The sequence below is a fragment of the Micropterus dolomieu genome, linkage group LG17, assembly GCF_021292245.1.
Source record: "Micropterus dolomieu isolate WLL.071019.BEF.003 ecotype Adirondacks linkage group LG17, ASM2129224v1, whole genome shotgun sequence".
Classification (NCBI taxonomy): Eukaryota; Metazoa; Chordata; class Actinopteri; order Centrarchiformes; family Centrarchidae; genus Micropterus; species Micropterus dolomieu.
Window position 1 is genome coordinate 7,522,013 of NC_060166.1, and position 13,869 is coordinate 7,535,881.

A 13,869-nucleotide genomic window follows, 5' to 3' on the forward strand; every position below is an offset into this window, starting at 1 on the left:
GGCCACAGTGCTGTCCACTCGGCCACTGTGCTGCCCATTCAAAGAGGTGAGAAACAGGCTTTAGGGGGAGGGATGTGAGAACTGAGAAATGGTAGCGGAAGGAGTTAGTCAGGCTTATATACATATGTGCAGGTGATTTGGATTAGAGAGGCACAGGTGGATGAAATGAGTGAAGCATGCTACATGATCTAATCTAACTATTTAAATTATTACAAAAAGAACAGTGTGTTGTCAAAAGCGCAATTTTCTTTGGTTGTGGAGAGAAGAATGTTACACAAGCTGTTTAACATCATGGACAACACTTAACATCCGCTGCACAACCTGCTGGTCGGGCAGCAGTGTATTCTGGTGGAGACTCCTACAACTCCGCTGTAGAAAGTCTTTAACCAATGCCATCACAGTACATAACAGCTCCCCTCTGGGCAGGGAGAGGATACTGAAGGACACATGAATGATCTCAATATTAGCAAGTGATACTAACTTGCACATCCTGAATATGCACACAGTTGCAATTGAGTATACATCTCAAATTTGTAAATATACATAGTAAATATATTTTTTTAAAGGAAATTTTGTACATTATGTTATCTCTCTCTCTCTCTCTCTCTCTCTCTCTCTCTCTCTCTCAATTGAATTCAAATTAGCTTTATTGGCATGAATGTAACAACATTGCCAATGCATCATATATACAACATAAGAACAATCAGCCCCATACATTTCATTAAACAAGTAATTAAAGCGTAAAGTAATCAAAGCCTATGTGAAACAGTAAGTGTGTGTGTCAAAAAAATAAAAATATATTAAAAATAAAATAAAACAGTAAGAGTGTGTGTGTTTAAAAAAATATATATTAAAAATAAAATAAATAAACAAAACAGTAAGTGTGTGTGTGTGTTTGTGTGTTAAAAAATAAAAATATATTAAAAATAAAAAAAATAAAACAGTAAGTGTGTGTGTGTTTATGTTTTTTTTTTATTAATTGATTAAAAAAACAAAACAATTACTAAAATATCAAATAATCAAAATAATAATAATTTGATTAATAATTTGATTTAATAATAAATTGTTAGTCTGAGGTTCCACTGGTTGTCCTCACTTCATGGCACGAGGAGACTGAATTCGAATTTGGGGTATATTTGGGAAATGTTTGCAAAGTGTTTTTGTCTTTTTGTTTTATATTTAGGGCATGAGGTTAGAAAGTGCAGCTCTGCCTCTACCTGTCCTCTGTCACACTGGGAGCAGTCTCTCCTCTGGTGGTAGCCAGCTCTGTCTGTGGTGACCCTTTTCTACGGCCAGGCTATGTTCACTCAGTCTGTATGTTGTCAACATTTTTCTTAGTTTAGGACCTTTTATTGTACTCAGGTAATTTGCCAGTGTGAATTCTCTTTTTAGGGTCAGATAACATTGGAATTAACTTTGTGTTTTGTTCGTTCATTTTTCCTTTTGCTTGTTGATAATTTGGTTTGTTCTGTTTGAGTTGGTGTTGCTGTCCTGAGGCTGTTTGGGACTTGTTACTGCAGAGAGCCTCAAGACAAGCTGGCTGAGGACTCTTCTTTGGTTTCAGCTCCTGGTATGTTAGGGCTTTGTGATGGTATGTCTGGGGGTTAACTGATTTTAAGCGATTGTAAAATTTAATTGATCTTTTCTGTATTTTTAGTAAGAGAGGGTATTGGCCGAGCTCTGCTCTGCACAGATTATTCGGTGTTTTTCTCTGCACCTGCAGGATGCTCTTACAGAACTCGGTATGGAAAGAATCTATGATTCTTTTATCCCATTTGTCAAATTCATTATTAAGTTTGGCCCATAAGTTTCGCTGCCAAACAAAATCTAAATTTTTGCAGGAGATTAAGGTGCTTCTGCAAACCTTCTTCTTCAGTAGGTGAAAGCAACACTAAGTCATCTGCATACAGCAGAAATGGGTACTCTGACCTCTGTGTCGTTCAGGGTGAGGCCAGGCGCCGTGGAACGCTCTAATTAGTTTGCTAATTCATTGATATATATGAAGATAATTGGACTGAGATTGCATCCCAGCCTCACTCCCCGGGCCTGGGAGAAGAACGCTGTTTGTTTTTTTCCAATCTTTATGGCACATTCACTTTTTTATACATGTTCTTAATCAAATCCTATGTTTTTTCCCCCCCAATGCCACTTTCAAGTAGCCTATAGAAAAGGCCCTCGTGCCAGATGGAATCAAAGGCTTTTGGAAGTCAACACAAAAGGCATACCTTTATTTTCTTAATGTTTAATTCTTGATCTATTAAAGTCTGGAGGGTAAATATATGGTCCGTTGTGCGGCAATTTGGCAAAAAAACAATTTGGCATTTATGCAGAATATTATGGTCGTCAAGAAAGTTGACAAGGCGTTTGTTAATGATGTTGCAGAATATTTTTCCCAGATTACTGGATACACATTTCCTCTGTAGTTATTTGGATCATATTTATCTCCGGATTTATGAATTAAACCTTTGTTCCAGATGTCTGGAAAAGTTCCAGTTGATAGAATAGTATTGAATAGTTTTAGTATAGCCAATATGATTTTATGGAGTATTTGATCATTTCGTTGAGGATTCCATCAATACCACAAGCCTTTTTACCTTTCAGGGACTGGATGACTTCTGTTAATTCTTGTTCGGTCCATTTTGTGAATATCTTGATACTGATCATAATTTTTTGTAATATTATTGTATAATTCACTGAAGTGATTAATTCAAGTATTTCCATCTTGGATCACCAATTCATCCTGCTGGGTTTTATTTAGGTTGTTCCATTTTTTCCAGAACTGGTTGGACTCTAAGGATTCCTCAATTTCACAGAGCTGGTTCTTGCTGTGTTGTTCTTTCTTTGTTTTTTGAGTGTACTTGTATTGTTTCAGAGTGGCCTCATATTGACAGCGTATGTTGTGGTTATCTCGGTCCCTATGCTTTTCATTTGATAATTTCCTTAAAGTTTTCCTCAGGTTTTTGCATTCAGTGTCAAACCATTTGTTATTGTTCATTTGTTGAGGTTTTGGTTTGGAGGCTTTTTAATTAGACAACAGAGCCAAATGATGAAAAATTTAATTGATTTTGTCCAAAAATGTTTCAGTTCGAAATAAAATAGTTAAATCATGTATATTTAGATTTTACAGTGCCTTTTGGTATGCCCCCATGCTGTCTGGGGTCCATCTGTGTGACTATGTGCTGTTACTCCGTGAATCCACAGACTCCGGCTACGGCACTTTATGGCTGCGCCACGGTTTTGATGCGTCCATAGCCCGGTGTCAAAGTCTACTGGAAGCATGTCAGGAGCGTTTCAGCAGCAGAGCGTGCAGCCTGCCCCATGTTATTTACTTGTTATTAATTTGTCCTTTTTGTGCTTCTACTACCTTCTCCACAGCTCTGTGACCCTGTTTCTATATATATTCTATATATACTGTATATAGACCACCAGGGCAGGGTGCGCTCCCATGTTGCGCCATCGGTGCTTGTGCGCACGCCGACACCAATGCCACGGACAGCGGGTGACTGGGTGGCTCATTTATGGCTCTGGGCAGAAGGGTTTTATGCTTGGTGGTACCGTATAGGCCAGTGAGGCGGTGACTCATCCTGCTTCGCCTCTAACCCAATAGCAATAGCTTTAGAGGGCGAAGCCTATACGAAATAGAATCTTGAGTTACAGTATGTAACTACCGTTCACAGGCACTAGGGGCTCCAGAGTTAGACTGCAACCTTTTCAGATTGTGATTTTGCTGTGGTCTGAGAGGGGTGTGAGGGGGCTGACTGTGAAAGCTGAGAGACATTGGATCTGTAATGAAATAATCTACTATACTACTGCCAAGAGTTGAGCTGCAAGTGTAGCGACCCAGAGTGTAGCCTTTCTCTCTCGCTCTCTCTCTCAGTTGTTATGACTATTAAACCTCCCTGTGTACCTGTTTCCCAGATCTCTCTTCACTATAACATCCCAACTCCTGCTGCTGTCACCACTCTCAGTGTGGAGGTCAAACCAGAGGCCGACTGCAAATCTCTCAGACCCAAACTCACTCTGAAGCTAAAGTCCCTGTAAGTAATCAACAACACTAGATCCATGTTACAGCAATGATTGAAGAATACTGTAATTTATGACAAACAATCCTCTGAATCTACCAGCTACTGACTGTTGGTGGACGGACATGTGAGAAATGATTACAAACTGGTCGTTAATACTCAGCTCAAACATATCTCAACTGTAAATTAAGTCTTTCCAAAGCCTCAGATGGAAAACCGTCTCTGCATTCAACTAGTAGAAATATAAAGAACAGGATGAAGTCTGAGTAACATCACATTTTTTCTGGTTGCATTGCAGATATAGTGGAACAGTAAGCACTACAAACATGGTGATCCTGGACATCAAAATGCTCTCTGGCTTTGTCCCAGACCCAGAGTCTTTGAGGAGGGTGAGTTATTATAAGTGACTTTAACCTGAGTAGGAAATGAATAGTGTTCAATAAACGACCCAGCTGAATGTGGTCTCCTCACAGCTCAAAGGTGCCCTGCTGGTGGATCGTGTTGAAGAAAAGGAAGATCACGTTCTGGTGTACATAACGGAGGTGAGAGGGATTCACAGTGAGGAACAATAGATGATGCTCTCCAGATTTGTGACTGACGTGTCATCTGTTTTTATTCCAACAGTTAACGAAGGACATACCTATCAACCACAGCTTAGACCTCCTACAGGAGCTCACAGTGCAGAACCTGAAGCCAGCCGTGGTCAAGATCTATGACTACTACCAGCCAAGTAAGTCAGATACTCAGTCCTCTCTAATGCTCATTTACAGAGACCACACTGACAAACTCTGCTCCTTAGCAGAGCTGCACAACAACCTGAACCATGTGTTAGACTGTTGAACATATAAGATAGTTTAATGCTTTTTTTGTTTTATAAATTTGTCTTCTACTTCTTGCTTTTCCTCTCAGGTGACCAGGCTGAGACAGAATACATCTACCCTTGTGCTGCAGGTCTGTAATAACATACGCAAGCACCAAGTTTCTTAAAGTTCTTCAATGACCAAAAAAAATAAAACATTTTAACTTCAACCACAAAAAGCTATAATGTTTTAAATGTCAAATTCATCCAATAATTATAAAATGAATTGTTACGAATGTTTTGAAACCTAAAACAAAATAAAGAAAAATAACAGCTGCTGAGACAGTAGGTCTTCACAGTGAATTATATATAGTTTTTTTCTTTCTTTTACAGCTTGAAGAGTGAAGTGCGGTCAGTCGTCAGGTCGTCTCTGATTCCATTATAATTTTGACCTGCATTTTATTAAAGATACATTTTAGGTGCCTTGTGTAACTCCATGTCTCTTTGTGTAGACATATACAAACATTTAACACTTATTTGCCTGTTACTATTCGGCCAGTATACCCTACAGCTGTGCAGGGGCGGAATGGCCATCGGGGAGTTCGGGAAGATTCCTGAATGGCTGGTCCCTTTCAAGCCGAACCGGCTGGTGGTCAAGAGTTTTTATTTTCAGTTTCTAATGTCTTACTTAATGATCTGCGACCAGATACAGTGGAGTGCTGTCTGTGTGTCTATCAGAATGGGCCAAACTAATACTTTTATTATTGATGGAAAGGTTGCTGTGGCAGACGCAGATGAGGCAGGAGAGAAAGAAGGGGAGGAACAGCAGGAGGAGGAGGAGAATAAGAAGCAGCAGCAGGAGGAGGAGAAGGTCAATGGAACCAGACAAAATGGGTACAGGGGCTGAGCAGGGCTGAGTAGGCAATCATATTATTCATAGATAGAATTAGAAAATGGATTATTGTTAATCATATTTATTATTGTTCTTCTCATGCACATGTAGCTGTAAATTCAATACAAGCAGAGGGTCCAGCACAGGAATAGGCCTACTCAGAGCTGAAGATGAGGGATTTGATTTTTATGCAACACTGCTGTATTTTATGGGACTGCATTATAGTTTTTGATTTATATTTAAGTATTTTAGCGCTCTGACTGACTCAGGCTTGCCTGACCTGGTCTTGTTCAGTGCAGAGCTGCCTTGCTTATACAAACTGAGGAGGCAGGTGTCATCCTGAAGTTTCTTGAAGGCCTTCGGCATAATCTGATTCACTGTATACAACAATAACACTAATATGTATTAAAATAACTGCAAAAAATCTTACTCCGTAAGGGCACTCGAATAAAAGGCCTCTCCATCTCAAAGTCCCAGGCTGAATTTCAGTCCCTGCAGCTGTGTACCTACTCTGTGTGTAAAGTTAAATTCATGCATAATTGACAATAAAATAAACTCATCTGAATATTCCACTTAAAATGGGTCTTGTGTTTAACTTTGTCTTTCTGCAGCTTATTTATAATAATTTATATTACTTCACAGTAAGTTAAAATACAAAAAAGATCATAGGTTTTGAGTAGTGATTTGAACAGGGCCGTGAACGTGCATAGATTGGTGGTGCGGATGTCACGGGGGATAGGGGTGGTTGTGCAATACAGCCATTTAAGGCACCTATGAAAATTATATTAACTACAATTATTATCCCTCTATATGCAGCTAAATTATTTTAGATAAAGTGTATTATAATCCTTATGCCTCATCAATATGCAGGGAGAAATATCAAAATTTTAAAGCATATAATTCTGAGAATCTTGCTTCCTCTTGTAATGGCGATAATGCAGAGAATCTTGCTTCCTCTTGTGTTGGAATGACTGCGTAATATGGGTTGTGGGTGTGTGAGTCTCTGACATGCAGTAACACCTACTGTAGTTGTGAAAAGAGGAGATTGGACCGTCCCATAGAGGAAGGAGGGGGTGATGAGAGCCAGTGTGGATTTTATGTATGCTTTTCTGTGATTAAACTGTCTTATAGCAAATAATAATGACAATTACACTTTCTAAGTAACAAGCTGGTTCAAATGCATGAACAGATTATTTACTTTATTCGTTCTTGTTTTAAACTTTCTCAGTAACAAAGTTACAAATGCATGAGTGATTATTTAGGCTACTCTTCACGTTCTTCTTTGACTCTGAAGGATGGCTATTGCAGTATCCTGCCGCGTAGCCAGAGAGGAGAAAAAAGAGCAACTATTTTATTGAAGTAATATGGGGACCCACACAGCAAGGAGGAAAAAAAACTACTTAAAATTGTATATATCCTATTGATAGGCTAGTAGATTGGGTGTTCTCTATCTCGCAGGATAAAACCGGAAAAAAAGACATTGACCGAGAGTTACACTCAGATCCCTCAGATAGAGATGGCAAACTCAGGTTACTTTTACTGTTTTTAAAATAATCGACTCTCCAGGGACAAATGTGTTAATAAAGCAACGTTAAGAAACTGCCATGCGATAGCCTATAGTGTAACTGGGGAGGCTGTCGACTTAAGATGAAAGCGTAGCTATATCCGATTGATGCTGGGAGAAATACCAAGATTTTTAAGTAAATAATGCCACGTTTCTTCTCTTGGTGATCCTGTCCAAAAGACGACCATTGACACCTTGCACAAGGAGGGCAAGACACAAAAGGTCATTGCTAAAGAGGCTGGCTGTTCACAGAGCTCTGTGTCCAAGCACATTAATAGAGAGGCGAAGGGAAGGAAAAGATGTGGTAGAAAAAAGTGTACAAGCAATAGGGATAACCGCACCCTGGAGAGGATTGTGAAAAAAAACCCATTCAAAAATGTGGGGGAGATTCACAAAGAGTGGACTGCAGCTGGAGTTTTGTCATTGATACCTTGAATACTTTCCAAAATATTCAAGGTTTTCCAGGAATATTTTCCCATTCTAAATGAATGGAGAGACTGTCGAAATCCTCCTCATACCTACAGTATTTGTATACAGTATGTGTAGTTCAGCATACTTTCAGCTATAGACTTGATTTAAACTGTAAAGTGGTCACAAGAAGTTAATCTATTAATGATGTATTCAGCGTTTTGAAATATTTTATGGTTTGTTCACGTCACTGTCGAAGTTTTATGCGTGGGAAAATTGTCTTAAACTTTTGTCTTTAACTCGCTGGCTTAACCACAATTTCAACTCTTCATACATAATTTTACACCAGAAACAATCAGTTTTGTTGTGGTTCTTCACATGGGCTTTTTAAATCCCTCGGATTTATAGATTTGGCTCAGCACCCTTCCAAAGGACAAGAGTGACAGCAAAGTCCTCCATTGGAAGCCATTATAAATTTGTGTCAAAATGTCTGGAGCAGAGCAGAACGTACCAGTTTTTTAACTCACTGAAGAGCTCACTTTTTACTTTATCCACCCAAAAAATATCATTGTTCACAAATGCCTTCTGCTACTGCTGGTCAGGTCATTTCGCTGATACAACCTATAGTTTTGTCTCAGTGGAGGTTTGTTTGACAGAAAGTCTCAGAAGGATTTTCCTATCTGTCTCTATTGTAGAGCTGGTTACCTCGGTGACATAAGTTAGCTGATTAAAGTTCAAAGGACTGGGTCCTCTGTTCTGATTGGTGGACTGAAGTTAAGCTATTTTCTGAGCACCTGTTTGTGTCCTCTTCACTGAACACATACACGCACACACATAATACACTGACAGACACAATGCACACGCACACACACACATTAATACACTGACAGACACAATGCACACGCACACACACATTAATACACTGACAGAAACAATACACACACATACACACACACACACACACACATTAATACACTGACAGACACAATGCACACGCACACACACCTTAATACACTGACAGAAACAATACACACACATACACACACACACATTAATACACTGACAGACACAATACACACACATACACGCACACACATTAATACACTGACAGACACAATACACACACATACACACACACACATTAATACACTGACAGAAACAATACACACACATACACACACACACATTAATACACTGACAGACACAATGCACACACACACAATACACTGACAGACACAATACACACACATACACGCACACACATTAATACACTGACAGAAACAATACACAAAGCTCTACTCTTGGCTCTTAATGATGTCACACAGAGCCGGTTTTCCATATATGTTAATTTGCCTACAACCTCAGTATTGTCCAGCTGCAAACTGTAGCACCTCTCAAATCACGCCCCCGCTCACAGCCGAACCATTCTCAGCCTGGCAACTCCTACGCTCAGTCTGTCTGTCTCGGCAGCATAATCATCCTGCTTCAGGATCTTGGCCAATCAGAACACAGTGGGCTTTTGGTGTGGTGGAGGGTCTAAAGAGACAGGAGCATCTCCAGCTCATTTCAGACAGAGGCTGAAATGAGAGCTTGCATTCTGGGGCTGTAACCCATAAATTTATTTTTGAAAACTTTGAATCATTCAAAATGATACAAAGTTTAAGGTTAGCGTCAGCCTTCAACAGCCAGCATTCACACCGCAATTTCCCCAGAAATTGCACTCTCTAGTTTAAGATGTCATTGGTAAAATGACATCTTAAGTATTATAAATATATATAAGATAGCAATACTGCATGTCCATATAATATCCTCTTAACATTTAACAGTATCTACACAAAGTCCAGCTATTTATTTATAACAATTTATTTTCTCTTCATTTATAAGCTAAACTAAATGTGATAGCATGCATTAAAACAGTGTGCGTGAGTATATCGTTAAACCCCTGAGCCACCCTCACAGCGCAAACAATGTCTATACACATTGCACATATGGTAGCCTATATATTCCAAGATAGCACCGCAGACGGCCGCCTCGGGATTACGCTCTGTAGTGCTTTTTGTGTTTTTGTTAATTAACGCTGTTTCCTGCCGTCCCTCTCTGGTAACTTTTACCAGAGACACAATGCACACGCACACACACATTAATACACTGACTGGTAACTTTTACCAGAGAAGAGCTCTTAAACATTGGACTTTCAACTGCTGATACTATTCCACTGCTCTTCTTTGACCCTGGAACTTTCCCGGAGTTACTAGTTGGAGGAGCAGCAGCTCTGTTTGGAATACTTCGGAAACGGCGCAGGGGAAAACGTGCAGGCGCGCTGGTTAAACTGAGACAGCGGGGATTTCGCACTGCGCTCCCTTCAATCCACCTGGCGAATGTCCGCTCTCTGACCAACAAAATGGATGAACTGCTGCTCCTCAACAGAACTAACTCAGACTTCTGCAGATCTGCTGCCCTCTGTTTCACCGAATCCTGGCTCACCGAGCGCATCCCGGACAGCGCACTTCACCTACCGGGATTTAATCTCATCCGCGCGGATTGTGAAAGGGAGCTCACGGGAAAAACACGGGGAGGTGGACTCTGTTTCTATATAAACGAAGGTTGGTGCACAGATGTCACAGTGTTGAAGAAATCATGCAGGCCTCACTTAGAGACATTATTTATAAACTGTAGACCGTTTTATTCACCGCGGGAGTTTTCCTCGTTTGTCCTGGTCGCTGTTTACATTCCACCTCAGGCCTGTGTTAGTGAGGCGTTACTACACCTGGCCGACCAGATAACTAACGTGGAGAAAAAACATCCAGACTCCCATCTCATTGTTCTCGGGGACTTTAACAAAGCAAACCTCAGTCATGAACTTCCAATGTAAAGACAGCATATAACCTGTCACTCTGTTCCCTGTGCAGCCTTAGGACTCTCTGATCACTGTCTGGTTCATCTTATCCCGACACACATGCAAAAACTGAAATCTGCTAAACCTGTTGTAAAGACTGAAGAGATGGACCAACGAGTCAAAGCTGGAGTTACAGGCCTGCTTTGACTGCACTGACTGGAGTGTTTTTGAGGCTGCAGCCACTGACCTGGACGAACTAACTGACACTGTGACATCTTACATCATTTTTTGTGAGGACATGTGTGTGCCGACTAAAACCTTCCGCACATACACAAACAACCAAAAACCCTGGTTCACAGCGAAACTCAGGCAGCTTCGTCAAACCAAGGAGGAGGCCTTCAGAAGTGGGGACACAATGACTAAAGAGGTCAAAGCTGCAAAGAGGTGCTATGCTGAAAAGCTAAATAACAGCTTTGCAGCCAACAACCCTGCATCCATGTGGAGAAGCCTACGGACACTCTCAAACTACAAGAGACCATCCCCCAACTCTGCTGGTACTCAACGACTGGCTGACGAGCTGAATAGTTTCTACTGTAGGTTTGAAAAGCCCAGAGTCACACCTCTCCCCCACTCCAACGCCATCTTCAAACAGTCACCTTCCCCCTCTGACCTCTCACCTGCACTCAAGATCTGTGAAGAGGACGTGAGCCACCTCTTCCAGAGGCAGAAGATCAGGAAGGCTCCTGAACCTGACGGTGTCTCACCATCGTGCCTGAAAATCTGTGCAGACCAGCTGGCCCCCATCTTCACTCAGATCTTCAACAAATCACTGGAGCTGTGTGAAGTTCCCTCCTGCTTCAAACGCTCCACAAACATCCCAGTCCCCATAAAACCCTCCATCTCTGGACTAAATGACTAAATAAATATGTCGCCCTGACATCTGTAGTCATGAAGTCCTTTGAAAGACTGGTGTTGGCCCACCTGAAGGACATTACAGGCCCCCTGCTGGACATGGCATACAGGGTTAACAGGTCAGTGGATGATGCAGTCAACTTGGGTCTGCATCACATCCTGCAACACCTCGACTCTCCAGGGACATATGCAAGGATACTGTTTGTGGACTTCAGCTCGGCATTCAACACCATCATCCCGGACATCCTCAGCACCAAACTCACCCAGCTCACTGTGCCAGCCTCCACCTGTCAGTGGATCACAGACTTCCTGACTGACAGGAGTCAGGAGGTGAGGCTGGGGAACATCACATCCAGCACCCGGACTATCAGCACTGGTGCCCCCCAGGGGTGTGTGCTCTCCCCACTGCTCTTCTCCCTCTACATCAACAACTGGACCTCAGGAGACCCATCTGTCAAACTCCTGAAGTTCGCTGACGACACAACGGTCATCGGCCTCATCTGGGACGGTGATGAGTCGGCCTACAGACGGGAGGTTGATCAGCTGGCTCTCTGGTGCGGCCAGAAAAACCTGGAGCTTAATACGCTCAAAACTGAGATGACCGTGGACTTCAGGAGGAGCCCCCTCACTCTGCCCCCCATCACCATACCCAAAAGCCCTGTGTCTGCTGTGGAATCCTTCAGGTTTCTGGGATCCAATATATCCCAGCACCTGAAGTGGGAGCCCAACACTGACACCATCATCAAGAAGGCCCAGCAGAGGATGTACTTCCTGCGCAAGCTCAGGAAGCTCAACCTGCCTAAGGAGCTGTTGATCCAGTTCTACACAGCCATCATCCAATCTGTTCTCTGCACCTCCATCACTGTCTGGTTTGGATCTACCACCAAAAAGGACCAGGACAGACTACAACGGACAGTCAGGACTACAGAAAAAATAATCTGTGCCAACCTGCCCTCCATTCAGGACTTATACATTTCCAGAGTCAGGAAACGGGCAGGAAACATCCCTGCAGATCCATCTCACCCCGGACACAACCTGTTCCAGCTCCTCCCTTCTGGTAGGCGCTACAGAGCACTGTACGCCAAAACCAACAGACTCAGGAACAGGTTCTTCCCACAAGCCATCACTCTGATGAACAGCTGATTTCTGACTCACAGTTTCAGGAACAATTCCTGTGCAATAACCCAGTAACTCTGTCTCTAATCAGCACCTGTTTACTGGTTTCCACTTCACCATTCTCTATTTCAGTGCTGTTCATACTATGCCATATTGTATATACTGTATACTAATACACCTACCTCAGGTCATAAGGTCATAGGTCACATTTATTTTTTCCAGCATCCTTTGCACTATGCTCCATCACACTGTGTACATGTGTACATGTATGCATGTATGTGTATGTGTACCTGTATATCATATCCACCTTCAATATGTACATAATGAGAATAGTTTACTCTTGCATCCTTTGCACTCTGATCACTGCACTATTTGTCAATATGTCTATATTGTTTTGTTCATAGTGTGTATATTAGTGTTCTCTATACTGTAGTTTGTGTCAGATTTTATTATTATTACATTATTATTTTATTATTGTATAAGTAAGCACAGCGTGAGGAATATACAATCCTGAGTCAAATTCCTCGTATGTGTACACATACCTGGCAATAAAACTGATTCTGATTAAGATACGACCCTGTTTTATCGTATTATCTATAGGAAGTTTTGCGAGTCTCCCTTTAACTGTGAGGAGAGGGTATGTGGGACCTGCAGGCTATGATAGTGGGTGGGGAGAGGAGGAGGTGGGGAACATGGGCTGACAGAGACCCTGACAAAAGGGTTAAAAGGTACAGAGAGATCTTTACCACCCCCTACTGCCACGCAGGTGTAAAAGTATGCTGATGTTCCGCTGCTAAAACACTTTGGCTTCCAGTGGAAGTTGAGCTTAAAGGCCGTCCCTCAGTATTCCCATGATGCAATGCGATGAAGAGAGTTTTGTTAAAATGTGCTAATAAGTCTCCTATTTATTTGAAATACAAAAGTTACTTTGTGATTTATGCTATTTTAAACATGGATGCTTATAATATAATGTTTTTTGTTGGTAATTGTCATTCTTGTGATAGTTTACACTTGAAACCATGAGTGAAGGGAATGTTTCATTTTATAAGTATAGCCACACCTACTATAGTATGTGAATCAATTGCATGCAATTTATACTGTCAGTAATGTTAACAAGGTATCATCGTAACCTTCATAGGCCACGTAACAGGGCTTGTCCCCCAGCCATTTCCTGGGTTGCTTGCCTCCATGCGTCCTTGCGAACTCATGTTAGACAAAATGGCCGTCGAGCTGAAAAGCAAAACAACTGTGGAAAGATTTCAAGTGGTGGAAATAAAACGGCGGGTGTCATTCTGAGGTTTCTTGAAGGTCTTCATCATA

The 13,869-nt window shown here is 41.5% G+C and overlaps 1 protein-coding gene across 1 annotated transcript in view; it reads left to right on the forward strand.

Moving 5' to 3' along the window:
• LOC123985863 (alpha-2-macroglobulin-like) overlaps window positions 1-6,292 on the forward strand; it is a 60,627-nt gene extending 54,335 nt beyond the window's left edge. The window contains exons 23-27 of the mRNA XM_046073813.1: window positions 4,321-4,411; window positions 4,496-4,564; window positions 4,647-4,752; window positions 4,932-4,973; window positions 5,215-6,292. Coding sequence (XP_045929769.1) covers window positions 4,321-4,411; window positions 4,496-4,564; window positions 4,647-4,752; window positions 4,932-4,973; window positions 5,215-5,219 — 313 coding nt within the window. The 3' untranslated portion in view covers window positions 5,220-6,292. The remainder of the gene's footprint in view (window positions 1-4,320; window positions 4,412-4,495; window positions 4,565-4,646; window positions 4,753-4,931; window positions 4,974-5,214) is intronic.
• Window positions 6,293-13,869: the final 7,577 nt, after the last annotated feature.